Source organism: Pinus tabuliformis, chromosome 1_2, assembly GCF_031772625.1.
Source record: "Pinus tabuliformis cultivar Carrire ecotype Pingquan chromosome 1_2, CPIR1, whole genome shotgun sequence".
In the NCBI taxonomy this organism is placed as follows: Eukaryota; Viridiplantae; Streptophyta; class Pinopsida; order Pinales; family Pinaceae; genus Pinus; species Pinus tabuliformis.
This window is the reverse complement of record NC_142298.1, coordinates 266,165,132-266,185,018: the sequence shown is the minus strand read 5'-3', so window position 1 is coordinate 266,185,018 and position 19,887 is coordinate 266,165,132. Positions and strand designations below refer to the sequence as shown.

Sequence of the window (19,887 nt, the reverse complement as noted above, 5' to 3'; positions counted from 1 at the left end):
GCGTTGAGAGCTAAGATGAACCCTCTGCTAGGATTGGGAACTAGAACACCTCAAAAGCCTTATGTGGGCAGATCTGACAGTTGAAAATCTAGAGGAGGTTTGTCATCTTACTGATCTGGTGTCAGAAATGTCATGGGTCCCTAGCTGCTGCTTGCCACCAAAAATAGACGAGACAGAATAAAAGAAAGAAAGAGAGAGACCTCAATTAGGCCTATTGTATGTGGCTCATTCTCCAAAAGTGTCTACTAACCTAACAAAAAGGAAATTATTCAATCCATGCAAAGATTTGAGGAAACCTTGGTTATCACGCAGTTTCAGCAGATAAGGATTTGAATTGCATAGATAGTTGTTACTTGGCAAGCCTTTATAATTTTTGTTGTTTTCAATTATATTGTTTTAAACAGTGTTGCAAAAATGTCCAATTTCTCTCGTATTTTAGGGAATTTTCAGTTCATCAAGTTTTCCAACTCTTTTAGGTGTGAGTTTGTGCTTGCCGAGTTTTCTCCATTTTTTCCCCAATTTTCAGGTTTCCTGAGTTCAACATTTGTCTTAAGGTCTTGAATATAAACAGATTAAATATAAAGCTCAAATAGTCATTAAACATAAAGATCAAATAGTCAGCACTGGTATAATCCACCACAAATTCATGATTTCTAGAGAATACCCAAGATGGTGTCGTTATTAAAAGGACTTGTTTCCATGCTTTCATTTAAATTGAATTAGAATGATCCTCTTGCAGTTACTTCCACTGCAGCAATTTTAAGAAGTTGCACAAAGAAATCAGTTGAAGACCCCAATAATCATCAATACTACATGAGTAATCGCACTTATCTACATTTATTTTTACAATGTGGAGTTCATATCTTCATGCAAATAACTATGGATAAATAAGATAGACAGATAAACCTGCAACATTACGGCTTGCCACTTCACTAGCTGAACGTTCACGCTGTTCTATACTAGTCCCACCCACAACAGCTCCAAGAGCAGACTCTGAACCTGTCTGTGAAAATGGAAGAAAATATGTCAATGTCCACTCCCTAATAAAAAGAACAAGGTTAACCAAAATATCGAAGGAGAAACATGGACAGTTTCATGTGCATTAAGACTGCATCTGACCACCATGCCTAGTCTATTTGTTGTCAATCCCTTGTCCCTTGATCCAATAAAACACTAGAAATACAAAACATAAGTGAAAATAATTAGCAATAAATATTTAATACACACACAAACTGACTTCCAACTGAATTCCAAAGCAGCTAAAGTAAATATAAAAAGATCTTCTCTCATACTTTCAAAGTTTCAACTTTTTCGGACAGTTTGAAAAGCAGTTGATGGTAATCCTAAAACTCCAGTGTCTCTGGAGGGTTCACTGTTAACAAAAGGACAAAGTACAAATAAAACAAGCTTTTTGAAAGGCTACTCCAACAATGATATGGGGTCAAAGTTAATCAAGCTATTTATAAAGTTCCTCAGTAGATTATAAAAGGCACAGAAAATATACCATGCAAAAGAGTACACACTGAACAGTAATTCAGTTCCTTTTGTTAGAAAATGTAACTAAGTTTGGTCTTCACAATTGATATTGTACCTATGTCATTATATATTTTATGCAAAAGATCAGAAAAAAGAAAAAGAAATATTATTTTCAAGCATGGGTTTCATGGTCAAATTATTTGGTCAACTAGGTCAAGCATGTTCCTCATGCTTCTAGGATTTATTGAGTCAAAAGAGTATTTGTAATAAGTCAATTTATTGTCCTTGAGTCGAGTCCCAGTTGGACTTTGGAGAGAAAATCGAAAAAGAAATTTATTTGAGTCAAAAATGTAATTTTTGTGTCTCCAAGACCAAGTCGGCCCTGCCTCCTCAAATCGGCCTCGAAAGGGGTAATTGGACCTCCTGGATGTGTATATGTAGAGATAGTTTGACCTCCTTTGAATGATCACTCAAGCAAGTTCGATCTCCAAGAGAAGCACTGTGAAATTCAAGAGGAGGAGCTGGAAGCAAGAGAGAGAAAGAAGAAACAAAAATCGAGTTTTTCTTTCAATGGTGTGAGTAGTCCTATCATGACTAATGTCTTCGAGAAAAGGAGAGTCAATTTCAACCTCATCTTCCGTGTCAGTATCATAAATAGGGTCACTATCAAAATGATGGCTGCCCATATCCCATCTTCCTTCATTAATGCAAAAGAAATTAGAAATATCATCTTCACAGGGAACTACGATATTCATATCTTCAAACCCTCTTTCTTGAATGAAGGTCCCTACTTCATCGTGTTTATCTTCATAGACTTCAATAGGGCTTTCACTCATGTCATGGACATTCTCAATCCTTAAATTTACATCTTGAAGGCCCTCTACGGTCTTATGGCTATCACGACCTTCTTTAGATGGATCCCATTCTTCCATATATTCCTCATTTTCATGATCATTTTCCGCATCTGAATTTTCTTCAAGGTCACCCTGATCATCCAACTGATTACATTTCATGGGACTTTGCGACTGATTATAATATTTTTCATTGATAAGGTCAGTCAAAATACTAAGAGCACAGGTCTGGCTAGCAAAGTCAAAGAGACAACTAGGATCCTTCTCATAGGCACACATTACTAGGTATAGTTGTTTTTGTGTTGTCCTATGAAACCTGAGCATGAATTCTTTATCCATGTTTTCCAATAAATCTTTACAAAGCTCAATATATTGGTCCCCAACCTTTTGTAATTTTTGAAGGTCTTGATTGAGACTAGCCATTTTTCATGATTTTACATATAATGCCAAAATGGAGTCGCCTGGGTGAATTAAAATACCTTTACAAATACTTGCTTCACCCTACAAGCATTGACTTTCAAGCTTAATGAGGAACTAGGGCTTTGTTCCTCTAGTGGAGTCGCCATGAATGATATATTGATATTGTCGTATGAGGAGCAAGACACACGTCTTGTCTCCCCAGCAATGGCGCCAAAAATGTTACCGCTCAAACTAGCAGCGCTCCTAGGAGGGGATCCTATAGAGCTACTACTAGGTTGAGGGCAACAATGGAGAGATAGCCCATTGCCACCCCAGTTAAGGCTCCCTGCTCTTTATGGACTTTCACCAATGGGAGTACCAGTATGTGAGGAATCACTAGGATAGATATAATCAATGATAAGATAAAGAAGTGATTCCTAAGCCTATTCGCAAGAGAGACTCAATTAAATGGGTTGCTTGCTTTAGAAGTAAGGTGATGGGCTCTCTAGGAAGGGCCAAGAGGATCCTTAGGGCTAGGTTTTAAGAGTATGCTTTGTCAAGATGGTCCTTAGACCTAGAGATCTTTATGGAGACTTGGATTTTATGTGATCTTTGTGAAATTGGAATCAGCAAGTTGGGGGACCACAAAAGGCCAAGTGGACCCAAAATCAGGTCAAGGATATGGAGTTGATCAACCAAGGATGTACTTGACCTAATTAGGGAAGGGTTGAGGATCAAAGAAAGAATCTTCTTTTGATGATTTAATGCCATGATCCTAATGAGGTCACTAGCAATGGGAAACCAAGGGCAAGAATCGATCTTCGAGTTAGGGCATTGGAATATCTCAAGGTCACACCACTGGAATTTTGTGAAATTTGGAGGGCCTCTAGAAGACTCACCAACACAGTTGTGGGCAAGAGATCGAATTCTTTTGATGGCTAAATCATGAGAAAAGTGATGCCCTATGAGACCTATGGAGGCTAGGCCTAGGAAAAGAGGGGAAGGTGAGGAATTCTTTTTGAAATTGATCACCTATGGAAGGATCAGTGCCTAACCTTTTGGGAATATGGATTCAAGATGAAATTTATGATTTAGAGGAACTACACCCAATCAAGGAGCCTCCTAGACAACTTCACATGGCAATTACGGCATGAGAGCAACTGCTAGAAGGATTTATACTTCAATTTGCAATAATTGATGACTTATCAAGATGTGTTTAATAGAAACAATCTCTAGGAACATTCACCATTTCACACATGATACATGAGATGATGCAACGCTACAAAAGACTAAATTTCCACAATTTCGTATAAGAACAAAAGTAAATTTCAGATTTAGTATAGCGAAAATCCCAAAAACATTGATGTATTAAAGCAAATAACAAGAATAAACATGAAAATATTACTTACACGTGCAAAGAGTATATCCAATCACCAAAATTATGCCAATAATGAAGCTCCAAGACAAGTGAGAGATATCCAAACATCAAATTCATCCATTACATCCAAAATCCTCCTCCAAAAGGAATAGTGAAAATCTCAAAAGAGATGAGAACCCAATCCAAGTGATGATGATGAAAATGAATCATCTCACTTCTATTTATACACTCTCTAATGAATTCCATTTAGCTAAATTGGCCTAATTGATCCCCTAAAATAAAATAATGTGCATAATAACAATACTTTTGGTGACAAGCCCACCAAATAGCTCAATAACATAATAAGAAGTCTCTCAAGAGGGTCGAATGATGAACAAAGTGAGTCGTTGGGCCTTTGAGGAGGCCTAATGAAGTCCAAGGGGTGCCATGATGAAGAACTGGACTCCAAACATAGTGGACAAGGGGTTGGCCCCTTGTTTTCCAAGCAAGAACCTATGGTGCTCCCAAGTGGGTGTAGGGGGGCACAAGGACATCCTCATGGGTCTCCAAGTTGATTGAAAATGCCTGTAGACCATCTGTAAGGGTTAGGATGATGATATAAGCCCTCCATCTACAACAGGAGACATTCTCTGGACTCTGGAACATCTGCCAAGTGAATGGTGCATGTGTGGAGCCGGTTGGGCATGGTGAACCAGGTGCATCATCCTCATCCAAAAGGTGGAACACGAGAAATCAACGAGTGGTGTTGGGGATCCATGAAGTACGCTCTGCTATGGTGGAGGCCCATGGCTCTCAACACTCACCCTACAAATGTCAATGTGGCCCTCTGGAGGGCTAGGACCCCGTATAGGGAGACCAAGCCCCAAATGGAGACTGGCCTGCAATCCTACATAAGATCCAATGCATTCCCTGGCCTTCTAATACAACAAATCCTTAGAATAATCAAGTAAAAGCGCTTGCAAGTCATGGAATCAATGGGGCACTTCATGGTGGCACGCCCTTCCATAATGGGCTTTGGCATGTACAAGTGTCTCTGAGCTCAATAAGGGGTTAATCAAGGACCATATTAGGTGTTTTCAACCTTTAAAGGGCGTGAAATGCCCATGGTACATCCCTCATGTGGCAGGTGGCAAATGATATAGTAATGGAACAGAGTGGGGATTAGGGGAAACATCTAGACCACATGTCATGTCACAAGGGCAGTTATAATAAGGGAAGCCCATACCTGAGTATAAGAGTGTAGGAGGGAGCAAATCGTGGCACATGAGTTACCTCGGCCTTTTTTTCCCACCCTTCTTCATATGCCTTTTGCCTTTGATTGATTTTTCTTCATAATAGCTCGAGGCTCCAGGGGAGGAGAGCAAGATGTGTAATATATAACAATGGATACTCCCTTAAGGTGGAGCAGCTCATCGCCCAGCAAGGGTTGGGACAATCATGGGTTCCTTAATGATGGAGAGCGTTCATATAGGGCCCAGAGGAACCAAGGTGATGGCCATGAATAAGGAGTAGAGCTCATGTTTGACTTTTGCCCACGTGCTAAATTTGTATGTCCTAGCCAACTTTTGCGTTTTGTGGTACATTTCCTATTGAGAGTGGCCAAATTATGCTTTTCTTTTCTTTTTAGTTGCATCAATCTTTGGGCATCGTTCCAAGGCCAACCCAAGGTGTGGACAAGGGGAAGGGGAGGCTAACCCTACGTGGACACGAATGGGAAAAATGAGTGGGGTTAAAATGAGCGGAAGGGGGGTTATCTATATAGAGTCGAGAAGCAGGACCACGTAACCAAAATATGGATTTCCCATGTAGTGCCAGCCCTAAAGCTATTGGTTAGTAAAGGAGATCCCACGGGACTAGGATACAAGGGAAACCACAAAATTGGGCAATGGAGACAAGAATCAGACCTAACCCACTCTTTCTGTCGAATCCCCCTACCAATCCATGCCCAAAGGTGTCCATGAAAAGTAAACAAAATTACTCAAACAAACCAATGAAAAGTCATACCTTTGGGGTCGGGAGGCCCACCTTCAAACATACATTCATAACAGATGGGCAAGGGACCACATGGTTGGCTCAGGTGAAGGAGAAAATAGCACATCGAGCTATTTGGGGGTTGCAAGGGGTTGTTGGTTGTCGGATGAGGACCATCTAGGAGGAAAATTTTCTCCTATATACACTACCCACAGGTGGTGGATGATAGGCCTAAAAAGCCCTCTAGGGCTCACGACAAAGGCAAAGGAGGACGGCTAGGCCTAAGGACCTAAAAGAATTTTGAAACCCTTGCAATTGCACAAAAATGCCAATGATCACTTCACAATGTTCGAAGACTTCCCTTCCTCAGCTAGACGTTGAGTTTATGGAAGCTAGGGAGGCTAGATCTTACCCTCACGGGCCTATATCAGTCTTCCTCGCTTGGATGAGTAGCCCAGAAAAAAATTGTTGCTTCAAACCCTTGAGTTATCACCTGCACAAGTCAATAAAAGAATTCCAAATCCCATATATATATATACAAAATTATAAAACCCCAAATACCCAAGTGTTGCAAAATAACAAGGGTTAGAAAGATAATTTACAAAACATTTACAAGTGTACAATATTTACAAAAAAAAAAAAATTCAAGCTCTCATTAGCATATTAATTCTTTTTAGCCCAAGATCAAAAAATATTTTTGAAAATATCTTTTAAATAAATGACAATGGATAAGTAATTTCGAAAGATAGATTGGCCAAAACCCTTCTACAAAATTAATTACCACAACGACATCTTAGAGCCCAAACATAGTCGGTTCTTCCCCACAGTTTGTGAACTTGGAGCCCAACAGTTAACGTACCTGTAAATCTCTATAATTTTCTCAAGATAAAATTGTTAGATCATATGGTGGATCAATCACCTAAAATAACTCGTACCAATAGAATGTTCTTACCACTAACAAATGAAATAACAATTTGAAAAATTATTTAGCACAATATAGGATAACACATAGCTAACACATACCATAGATTAGCAGAAGAACACCATGAATTAAACCCCAAAGTCTTTCTATTATGATAAAAATGTTCCCAGCAGAGCAACAGCTCAATACAAGCATTACAAAAAATTTCTCATCCAAAGATCATCATATCATGAAAATAGAAGCTCAATAGCTTCTTTATATAGAAGAAACCCCTCCAAGTGGAAAATAACGGCTAGTTGGTTTGATTCTCGTCAAAATAATCTCGACCATTGAAAATAACTTGATCATCTTTTGATCTCCACCAATGAATTTTTTATTTTGAGGAAAATTTTGAAATTTTCTTAAAACCCACTTTTAATTAATCCAAGAATTAATATTTTGGATTAATTTCCACAAAATTTTGACTTTGACTTAACCACCAAGTTTCAAGGGCTCAAATTTTCTTAAAATATCCATTTTTCCCTTCGTGGGAAACCTCCAAAAATTGACTCTCCTTTGACCCACGATTTTTTTTATTATCTTCCACTTGGAGAGAAATTAATTGTTTATAATTATTTTTTCACTCTATATTAATTAATCTTCTGGCTTAGGATTTTTATTTAATTTAGCTAGAAAAATTAATTAATTGACTCTAGAGGGGATTAATGATTTTTTCCACCCTCAAATATTTTTTACATCAAATAATTACAAATTCAACCCTTAGAAAGGGAAATATGCATTCAAACTTAGACCCTCAAAAACTTACCCAATTCTGAAACACAATATGATCTAGTATAAAACCAAGTGTGCTTGTAATAAAATAATTTAGTCATGGTGTACTGCAAGGGACCATGAACTAAAATTATTCTCAAACACACTTTTACAACAGGCTTGATATAACACAAGGACTCACCTAAGACCTTGTCAATGAATTCCATCCTAGCATTGGAGTTTAAGCTAGAAGAAAAGCTCTGCCAATTATGCATGTTTACAAACACACATAATTCAAGGAGGTTAAAAAACTTCCTAAGATGAAATCCTTTGCCAAAATCAAAGGCTTACCTAGGTGTTGTTAAATAATTAAATGGTCATATTAGCATCATTTACAATACAACTTGCAGAAATTGGGTTTACAATGATATAATCATGCTGGCTAATGACTTTGATCTCTGAAAAAACTCCTCTTCTTTGTACTCTGCTTCCTTGGACTGTTGACAAAGTGTGGTCAACCTCTGGCTCTACACGGGGACACGTTGCTTCGTTAAAAGAATTTGAGAATCCAAAATCCTATATCCAAGAAAACAAAAGTCCATCAAATAGATATCCGCTCAAAACCAAAATCATCATGTATACATAAAACATCTGCTGGAATAGAAAAAACCTATTCTAACATGTAATGACATAAGATGTAAATGCATAAAAAGAAAACTAACTAACGACATAAGTAAAATATTATCTAAGAGTGTAGGGTTAGAAATCCAATACAGAAGATGCCCTATGGCATCAGATGCCATCCCTGTGGCACAACCTGGAACACTTGTTTGCCTGCAGGTAGGTCGATAGGCTACTTGTCAGATGTCCCTTGTTGAATTTTGACCCTTTTAGGTTGATGTAGACTCTCATCACTGCACTGCATATCTTTGTTAAATTCAAGCCGCCTTCTTTTCTTGTTCGGAAGGTGAGATGAAGAAAAATGATAGATAGGCTGGAAGAATTCAGTCACAAATGCATTATACTCTGAAGGATGACCCTGCGATTCAATTTCCTCATCATTGTCTGGCCTCTTCAGATTTTTAACATGATACTTTCTTTCTACTTCTCTGTACAACTTGACCATACCACTTGTTGTTGCGGGAATAGTAGAATATGACAGATCCAACTGAATGCATCCTCCTAAATCAGCTGCAAATTTCCTTGACAAAAGCATTCCCCATACATTCGGCACGTCAATGATTGTTATGTCCATGGTGATAATCTTATATGGGTAATTAGCCAAGGCTACTTGCAAGTCTTTAACTACACCGAGGACTTCAATTTTCTTTGAATCCATACAACAAATATTATGATAAGGCCTTGAAATTCTTAAGTTTAATTGCTCCATGATAAGGCCTTGAAATTCTTAAGTTTAATTGCTCCATGACTCTTTTAGTTATAACATTAGTCAAGACCCCTGAATCCAGCATACAATTGTGAAGCAAGCGATCATTAAACTCTAAAGTCAAGAAGAAAGGTTGATGATCTTCATTTGTCACGTAACAATTCAAATCTTTCAATTTGATTTCTTCATCTTTTTGGTGCACATAAATCTTATCCTATTGACCTATGCCTAAAGCCTTGAAAAGTGCAGCTATTTGGGAATGAATCTTTAAGAGTTCTAAGACTGGGACAAAAATTTTGACATTGTTTATCCCTACAACCCAATCAATTTTTAATCTCGGTTGATGATTTTTAGATGCAACTTCTTGTTTATTATGATTCCAATCTTTGCTTTTCTTTTGATAAGTGTAACCTTTACTTCTAGCAATTTCCAGAATCTACTCTTGGAACAGCGTTTCACAGTATATCTATGTGACAAGATCCTTTTCATCACTAAAATTATTGATGGTGAAAGATGAGGGGATCATGTTTGCCCAACGACTTTCCATTGAAGGATTTTGATTGACATTATTTACCTGTTCACAGGTTTCTTCATCTAAGAGTCTTCTAACGATGGCACATGAACTCTCTTCATGGAACCCTTAACAAGGTCTACAAAATGGAATAAGCTGATCAACGACATTGGTGGATTCAAGCATAGTGGCATGCCTTTGATCATTGGGAGGGTTCCTTCGTGGCCATGGATTATTATTACCTCAATTGTTATTTATTATTTCTAGGTTGAATATTCTGAGCTTGATTTCATTCCATTTGAATCAGCCTAGGCTGCATGGCACTCATTTCTCTAGCATGCTCAATTCTCATTTCTTTAATCATCTGAGTTAATTCCTTAATTGGGTCATGCTCTACCTCCTTTATTTCTTTCCCTTTAGATTTGACTAGACCTCTTTCAAAACCAAGAATTTCTGATTTACCAGACACTTTCTTATCCTTTTCCAACTCTTCGGCTATAGCTTGAGCAAAAGCTAAGTCAATTGGCTTAGCAAGTCTTATTTCATAAAATGTATCAACAACAAATGCTTCGAGGAACTGCACTAATAAGGATTTTTCAAAAGGCTTATAGTCCTAAGTGTTGAGAAATCTCGGGCATAGCAATTAAGTGATTTCTCTTCTATTAGTAATTGCTTGTGAGTGCTTCTTACTTCTTCAGATTAGGATCATCAGTTACTTAGGTTAATAGTTTTCTTCTTCATCAAACAACTACTAATGCATAAACCATAAAGAGATAAGAGACACAAAATATAGGCTATCAGCCAAGCCAAAACATCTCCCACTTGAGAGGAAAACCCGAACAAATTCTTCTTATAGAGATTCCAATTGACGAATACCAAGACCCTTGACCTATCTGCCACTCCAAGACCAAGACACAAGATCCTTAGTCAATGATAGTCAAACTTTTGCTCCTTCCTCCTTCTTGGCTTCTTCTTCAACCTTGGCTTTCTTCTGCTTTAGACCTTCGGCCTTCTTGAATTAGGTCCGCAATTTTTGTCCTTAATTTAGAACCTTCTTGACTAGCCCTTCTTCCACTTCGGCTCCCTAGGAGGACTACACTTCTCCTCGGCTTCCACAGATGCAACAGACTTCTCCTCGACCTTCACTATTGCAATAGACTTCTCCTCGTCCTTCACTGCTACAACAGACTTCTCCTCGTCCTTCACTGCTGCAACAGACTTCTAGCACATATAGAGGTTTTATGCCCTTAAAACAATCCAAAGAAATACCCTAAGAACCTCGCTCTTCTTTCTTCTTTACTTCACAGGTTGGGAGGCTTCTCCTTTTACCCTTTTCGCACTTCTATTTCAGATCACTGTTCCACCGAAATTTTGTCTCAAAAGTGATGTCGAGCAGCCCTATTTATAGTTGTTTCCTCCTTAAATAAGTTGACTTGAAGAGGGTGAGCCAACATGTTTGTTAGAGGAGATAATTAATTCCACTTTGAAGTCGACTTGAAGTTAATGCTTGTGCTTGGTCTTGGAGGGCTACTTGACATTTTCAATGACTCATATACAAATATAATATGCCCAAGAAGGGTCCTTCATACATGACATAGACTCAAATTGACTTGTATGACTAGATGACAAATCCTAAAGGCTCACAATGGGAGCCATCACTAAAAATAAAATTCCTTGCTCATGAAACCCATGAGACAAGCATTAATAATAATTTTATTTTTCTTCTTTTCATCAATTACATAAAATCATATTTCCACATGTCATTATGAAGACCGAACCTAGTTACATTTTTCAACACTAAGTCATCTCTTTGACAATGCCATTGAACCTTTGATTGAATTCTTCAATTGTTTCATTTTCATTCTTCTTAATATTGTTGATAGCTTTTAACAAATATCTCCCTCCTTTCTTGTCCCCATATTTACCCTTAAAAGCATTGATGATAGCTTGCAAAGAATCAAAAGAGTTATCAGGCTTGTCTAAGAACCATTGCAATGCATCATCTTCTAACGAAAGAACAAAGAACTACATCTTAATGTCGTCATGATTATATGTGGTTGCATGAGCTGAGATGAGCGTCTGTAGTGATTGCATCGTTCCCTTGAAACATAGGAGTCTTATCCAAACCAGCATCAGGAAGAGCACGAGGATATCCCTAGATATTGGCAAAGTTGCATGGACTATAAAATTCCATGATGTCCTGACTAAGGGGATCTTGGAAAAGCAAGTGGATATCGAGGAGGGCTTCCTATCTAAGAAAGATTAAATGCTTACTAGAATGTAATTTTCTTAACCGAGCTCTTAGAGCCTTTTCAGGATCAGGAGCAGGGTTAACCAAGCTACCAGGATTTCTTCTAGTATAAGCTCTTGTGAATAGATGAATAAGTGGAGTCGCCACCCAAACAGGAAACTAACCCAAACGTCCAGGTGTTAAAGGTGCAAATAGAAAAGGTGAACAAGGTGATGAGAAGACTGGTGAGAAGATAAAGAATGAGAGAATGAAAAGATCAAGAGATGTAGAGAATGTTGTTGAAGTGCCAAGAACCAAAAGATTAGTCCTTGGCAACGACCCCATAAAATGTTGTCACCCAAATTGTAAAGGCAAGACGCGACAACACTCAGGGCGGGGGATGTCACTTTGATCCCCGCCCTCTCTATTTTAGTTGTCTCCCTACAGCAGGCTATGGGGGGTAGTCCCTATGAAACATGAAGATGGAAAGACCCATCGGCAACCGACAAATCCAGGGGACAGAACTTAATGGCCTAGCAACTTGGTTAATTTGGCAAGTTCAAGGATTAGATTGGATTAATTTGAAAGACTAGTGCCTTAAATGGAATCAAATACTTGCTTAATATGAATTATTTACCAAGTAACCAGATGAACAGTTGTTGACTAAGGATGCTTCACTATCCTAAATGAGATGCAACACCTAAAGTCTAAGTGAAATGCAAGATCTTGGTTTCTTTTAAGTTAAGTGCCTAATTAGATGAATCATTTCCCTCAGTTGTTTTGAAACTAGTCTCTATAGTAGGTTGTGAGAGAGAAACCAAGGGGAAGCATGCAATGGATTGATTAACAATCCCCTCACTTGAGTTCTAACCACCCGATGCCTACAGCGTTGAAGAGATTGTGGCTCTGACAACTACAAGGTCACCGTGTTAACCACTAAAAAGGGTCTAGACTTTGCAAGCTAGATGAGAAAGGTGGTCCTATCTCTCTGTCGACCAGGCTTATGCTTGGAAGTAAGTTAATTAGTGCAAAATTAGGCCTAAGATGTGTTAGTGCCTAAATCTACCTCAGGCTGAGAAAGATAGGATCTAGGGTAACATCAAACCACGCTTAACCTGGTAGCTAGCCCTACCAGGTCGGGAGAGGGCTCTCTCCTTGTCTATCTCAGCAAAATATGATCAATGAGGGCTTGAGATCACTTATGTGAATACTGATCTTACGCTAGGTATGTGTGCAAAAGAGTTTGATTGAATTTGATGATGTTTTGTTGGCTCAAATGGAAAGGCAAATTTGGGTCTGGGGAATAAGGCTCAGTTTTGTAGAGATCTCTATGGGGCAAGTTAGGCAATTGATTTAGTACTTCAAATTGAGTGAGATGGATAGCTTTAGACATGTGAGGGGTTGAAGAGGGCAAGAAAACCTCAGGGATTTTCTTCAAACAGCTGAAAACATAAATAACTAAACAAACCCTATGTAGAGCACTGCAATTTCAATGGATTCTACCTTTATCCTTGTTTGTTTTATTTAAGATGAAGAAAGAGAGATAATGGCATACATAAAACACATGTAAACTTACAATTACAAAAGAAAACAGAATACCAAAGCAAGATGCCACATGAATCCCATAAAGTGCTGCAAACCTTGGTCTATTCCTTAGCCAAAACCGCTGAAATATGTATACAATGGAGCTCCAAGCTTTCTCAAAAGTCCAACCATGCTAATGACTGAAAAATCACAAGATATAAGCAAACAATAACTCATCCTAGCCTCTAGGGGTCGAGCTCATAAGTTTAGGAGCTATTCCAACAAATTCTAAACTGAGAACTAAAAAGTAGGCAGTGGAACAGCGTGCCTCTAAAAACTAGGGAACTGATTCATTTAGTTGCAAACTACCTTTTCCGAGATGAATCTACCTCTATGAGTGAAAATTTAACATAATTACATCAAGATCCATCAAATTACATTAAATTACATCATGAATTTAACATTTAGAAGAAGAAAAGTCAAACTTTCAAGAAACTAGGCGAAAATCAGAGTATTTTTTGTCAAACTGAGCAAAATTTCCCCAATGCGCCGCGTTGATTTCCCTATGCGTAGCGCCTTTTTGCAGCTACTTTTGGAGGCCTTCCCGGTGTCCAAATTTGCTCCAAGTGTGCTTGTTGGAAAGGTCTGCCTGTCTACTTTCCAGAACAAGTGGAATTTTTGAATTTGGCCTCCATTTTCCCCTCCAAAACTAAGTTTTCCCAACACTGCTTCCTATGTGTCCAAAAAGGGGCAGAAAGGTCATTTTTGGGGTGTTTTTGACCTTTTTGGGGGCTCAAAACCTGTCAAAATTTCTTGGCCATTTGTGAGCATGCATATTTTTTCATGACAAATCCAAAAATGCTGAGTTTTCATCAAAAGGAGACCCCATCAAAAGCGAGCGCCAGGTGGCATCACGCATTGGGCAGAAAAACCTGTGTTTTGGCCTAAAAATTCCAAAATTGCAAAAAGTGTCCCAAATTTTTTGAAATTTGGGCTGAGTGTTCTCCATTAAGTGCTATGTTGGGCCAAGGAAGCCTCAGCCAAGATCTGAAGTCTATCTTGCTCTTTTTCCTTCCTCGATGCCTTCTTCAACTTGGCCTTCAAATTCCTGATTCTTGCCTTGCAACTTTGGTTTCTCGCCAAGTAATGGTAGGCCATGTGCCTCAACATAGTTTTCTCATTATTGGCCTTCTCTAGCATCCTTTCCCAAGTGCAAGTTTGTTCTCTCAAGCCAAGATTCCCGGACATGTTCAATCTCTTACTCATAACCATGATCACTGTCTCTTTCCATTGTTTTCCTGTGGTTTTGAAAAATATGGTTGTATATGGATGGTTTTGTGGATAATAGTGTGAAAATATGGTGGAGGAATGAAATGGGTAGAGTGTATGGAAGAGAGTGTAAAAATGTATGTGTGAACAGAGTTTAGGGATGTGAGTAAGAGTTTTAGGGATGTGAGTAGGGTTTAGGGATATGGATAGGGTTTGGGGAGTGTAGCGTTTGGGAAATTATATGTGGAGAATGGTATTAAGGGGAAAATGTATAAGGGGAGCGGGATTAAGGGGATAGAGTAAACAACCATTAGTGCAATAAAGAAAACTAGGGTTTCACCCTAGAAGCTAGGGTTTTAGGGTTTTGGGGATAGGGGAGTAGGATGAGTGGAAATGAGAGGGGAAATGGGAAATGAAATTAGTGAAATGTAGTGAAGGGGATGTGAAAGTGGTAGAGGGGAATAAGACAGCAAAAAATGGCAATTTTGCAAACCCTAGGCAGATTTTCAATGAAACTGTGCAAGGAGCTAGGGTTTTAATATTTCCCTATTAAATCACCAAGAGGACTGAGACAAACTCATGCATTGAGCATATTCGAGTGTGAACTTACTTGGGCAAAGAGGAATTTACAATTTTGGGAGCTTTGGTGGAAGATTTGAATGGATTTCAGGCTTTGTAGCCCAATGCGTCGCGCTGCCCCAATGCGTAGCGCCAGTTATAAAATTACACTGTAAATCACTGCCCAATGCGTAGCGCCTTTTTGCAGGAGACATTTGGAGGCCTTCCCGGTGTCCAAATTGGGCGCGGGATAGCTCGTTGGAAAGCTTATTGAGTCTACTTTCCAACCCAACTGGAATTTTTCAATTTGGAGTTCATTTGCCCTATCAAAAATCAAATCTCCCAAGACTGGTCAAAATGTGCAAAATGAGGCTGCCTAAAGGCAGAGTGCTGTTGCAGTCAACTTTTGAAGGTCTTCCTCAACCCCAAATTGAGCTCATGATAGCTCATTGGAAAGCTCTTTGTGTCTAGTTATCATTTGACTCATCAAGCAAGTCATTTGGCCAACCAAGCTAGGAGAAATCTTGATTTTCCCAAGGTCACTTCAAAGGTGCATCAATTCTCCTGAGGCAACTGTATTTTTGACATTTCTCTAAAACCATGACACCTGTGTAAAAAGTGAAGGAGGTTTTTCTTCCTTGGCCTATTGTGGACAAAAACCTCTCTCAGTTTTCCCAAATTCATCTTTTCTTGCTCAGAAACATCATTGGAGTAAAACCTATCCCGATGTGTGGAACAGGGGATTTGTCGAAATGAAGTGAAATGAAGGGGATAAAGGGCTTCTAAATTCTTGAGAAAATTTTGGGAAGTAAGGAGGGATATTAAGAAGTAAGGGAAAGTGGAATTTCAAAGATTGAGTGGGGGGAAGGGGTCCAAAAGGGAAAAACACTGGCCTAACCTAGAAAATTGTCAAGTAGTAGCAAAAAACTAGGGTTTGTGCGAAAATGAAAAATTTGGGGGATCTCAGTGATGGGAAGTGTTTAATAAGGTACATTAAGGATAGGGGAAGGTGTATGAACATCAGGATACAAGTTTTGCTGATGATTTGACCATCCAAGAGAAATTACCTTCAAAACCCTAGGAGAGGGAAATGAACCTTACCTAGGCACAACTGAAGCATGAACAAGGTGTAAAATGACCCAGTGGAACTTGACATGATGATGAAAACCCTCTGAATGATGGTACACTCAGTTTAATGGTGACATGGACCGACATTTGGACAACTTTGAAAGGAGTGAAAAAAAACCCTAGACCTAATACCTAGTGACCAAATTTTGCTTGAAGACTCACTGAAATGACAAAATTTGACCTTGACACCTTAAAATCACTTTGTAAGAGCATGTTTGATCACTGGAGGAAGGCTGCAAAGACTGACACTAACATTGGCTCCAATGGGGATGGTAGCTCCTTGGAGGTGCCAAGAACTACAGATCTCTGGGAAAGCAGGTAGTGCCTTCGTCCATTGGGCTATGGAGTCAATAACTTCGACAAACTAAAATCAATATCTTGTCAACAAAACATCGAAACTTAAGACTCAAGACTCATAGTTGAACTAACTAATTCAAAGCTGAAACAAGACTCTCAAAAGCTGAAACTGGATACTCAGCGAAAACTATCTTTAAACTGACTGAAACAAAAAATGACTCAAGACTAAAACACAACTGACAAACTGGAAAATATGCTCAAAATGGAGCTTATTCAATACAACCTACTCTAGTTGTTCCATTCATCACCTGATCAAGTGAAATGAAACAACCAATGCAACCAAGTAAGTATTCTGGCTATTGTTTGAATTCTCTGCAAGTGCTTGCTTATGAACAATAAGAGAGAACTACTGAAAGGCAACTCCCATGACAACTTGTGAACAGATCCGTTGAATGATATGAATTCTCTATCCGCCTCCAAAAACACTGCATAAGGATCTTGAAGTTCATGCACACTAGGACTTAGCTCATCCAATGGATTACTTTTCTTCTCCTCATACCATGAATGCAAACTTTGATCTGAGCTTTGTGACGAGACTCCTACTGAAAATGACAAAGAAACCGGCTGTCGGATCAAGTTTGTATCAATACTTTTGTCAAGCTCACAGATAGGAGAAGGACTTTGACTACAGACATTATCCAACACATCAGCTATTGGATCGTGAAAAACTTGAAAAGACTGTTGCAACCCATTTTCTGTTTTTTCCGATGAGATTACATGATTTCCTACAGGCTGTTCATCCTTTAGTGAAAATGTACTATGCAAATTTTCCTTCAAAAACTGAAATGATTCAAAACAAAATGGTACGGAATCATCTTGCATCATTTGATCATACGTGCCAGCTTCCAAGTCTTCATCTGCAACTTGACAATCAATGGCATTCAGGGGCTGCAAATCTGGATATGAGAAGTCTTGAACAAGGATTTCATTGTCCTCAAGATGATCCAGATCAAAACTTGTCAACAATTGATTTCTGATTGCATGAAATTTGTCTCTGACAAACTGAAACGAAGCAAAACAAAAAGGCAAAGATCCTTCACTTACTTCAAAATTCTCTGCACTTTCCTCGTCACTGTCATAGCTGATATGTGATGGCTGAACATTGTATTCGAGCTACTGAAAGTGAACTTCTTCCTCCCACAAACTAGCTGCTGATTTGTCTACAAGATTAGCTTTTGTTTGGAGAACATAATCATCATCATACTGATCAAACTAAGGCAAATCATCAGTATAAAAGACATCATCAAGCATACATGTCATATCAACAGATCTCTCTTCTCCAAGATGATCTATAAAACAATCATTATCAGATCTATGACAACTGGGATAAGAAAGAAAATGTTTTGGAGCAACCATTTGTTCTTCTTCAATCAGCGAGCGATGGGCTTGAACACTATACTCATTCCTTGTGGTGATCTTTTGCATCATCTCTTCCATTGCACTTACCAAAATGTCGAGCTTTACCTTTAGAGATGTCGATTCCTGTGGATCTATGTTTTTCATCTCTTCTTCCTTCAACTTTGCCCTTCAAATGAGCAAATGAGCCTCTACATCTACTGCACTGTTCTGCATCTCTTCAAGTGTTGCAAGATTCTTTTCTCTCAGTTGAAACTCCATTTCTGGATCAAAGGCATCCGGGTAGTGCAAGAGAGCGAATCCAAGAGGAGGTCTTATATCAACAGGCATCAAATAATAAACTTGGTTAAATTTGGCAAAAAATTGTTGTACTGTCTCCCCTGGCAGTCTTTTCAGCTGGTTATACTCTTCTATAATCAAGAAAGGGTTTTGTCTTACCACCCACCAGTCGAGGAAAATTTTGACGAACTGCTGGAAATCTAAGATGCTTGCATCAGGTAGGGTTTTGAACCAACTCTTGACTTTGCCTTGCAAAGAAAGAGCAAAAAGTCTAATACTAACATCTTCTTCATCAACTTCAAAAAGATCAAGAAAAGACTCAAAATTCAATACATATCTCCCTGCAGTGATGTTGTCGCGTTCACCATCAAATCTTGGTAGATATAGATCATGATTTTTAGGGAAAGCATGGGATATAGGAGGTAAAATCAGAGGCTTGTATCGATCTGAAATTTTACAAGGTATAGGGGTATGTACAAAAAGTATAGAATCAGTCTTGGTCTCATTAGGCTGATCAGTTTGAAGACAGTCATCACAAGATTTAGAAAAACGGTCTTGATCAAGCTCAAAGGCATGCAAATCTTTGGTATTTAAAATCTTCAAAGGAAAGGAATCAAATGCAGGCCTAAGATCTCTTCTCAAACATAGTATACTTTGCAAAGCCTTCTTGACATTCTCAGGAAAAGAGAAGAAATAATTTATAACAAAGAACAAAATGTCTTGGACGAAATTCCAACTTGAATACCCGATCTTTCCATATTGTTCTTTCATGTTTCTGCTAGTCAGATTCATCCTCCAGTGGAGTCTTTCGATCTGATCTCGAAAATGATTTGAAATCGCCAGGTGAATGATTTCAGCCTTACTGTCTGATCGTTGTCCACCATCAACAATCAAATCTGAACTTGATACATGTTACTGGGGAAATTTTCAAGTCAAATGTTCAGCGTATAAGACTAGACCGGAGATTGACTGAATCAGCTTTTATCTACTTATGCACTCGCAAAGCAATGTGCAGTTCGAAGGCTTCCTGGCATAACTTCAAGCTCCATCTGTAGTTTATAAAGCAAGAACACTAACAAACAAATAAGCTTTTCTTCCCCAGTATGGTCGCCACTATGTTAGGGCCTAAATCTACCTCAGGCTGAGAAAGGTAGGATCTAGGGTAACATCAAACCACGCTTAACCTGGTAGCTAGCCCTACCAGGTCGGAAGAGGGCTCTCTCCTTGTCTATCTCAGCAAAATACGATCAATGGGGCTTGAGATCACTGATATGAATACTGATCTTAGGCTAGGTATGTGTGCAGAAGAGTTTGATTGAATTTGATGATGTTGTGTTGGCTCAAATGGAAAGGCAAATTTGGGTCTGGGGAATGAGGCTCAGTTTTGCAGAGATCTCTATGGGGCAAGGTAGGCAACTGATTTAGTACTTCAAATTGAGTGAGATGGAGAGCTTTAGACAGGTGAGGAGTTGAAGAGGGCAAGAAAACCTCAGGGATCCTCTTCAAACAGCTGAAAACATAAATAACTAAACAAACCCTAG

General features: G+C 38.8%; 1 protein-coding gene across 3 annotated transcripts in view; it reads right to left on the bottom strand.

Moving 5' to 3' along the window:
* The window catches only part of LOC149205374 (uncharacterized), a 469,574-nt gene that overhangs the window by 347,152 nt on the left and 102,535 nt on the right, over nucleotides 1-19,887 (bottom strand). For all 3 annotated transcript variants that reach the window (XM_089395025.1, XM_089395023.1, XM_089395024.1), the window contains exon 4: nucleotides 907-1,003. In XM_089395025.1, coding sequence (XP_089251151.1) covers nucleotides 907-1,003 — 97 coding nt within the window. The remainder of the gene's footprint in view (nucleotides 1-906; nucleotides 1,004-19,887) is intronic.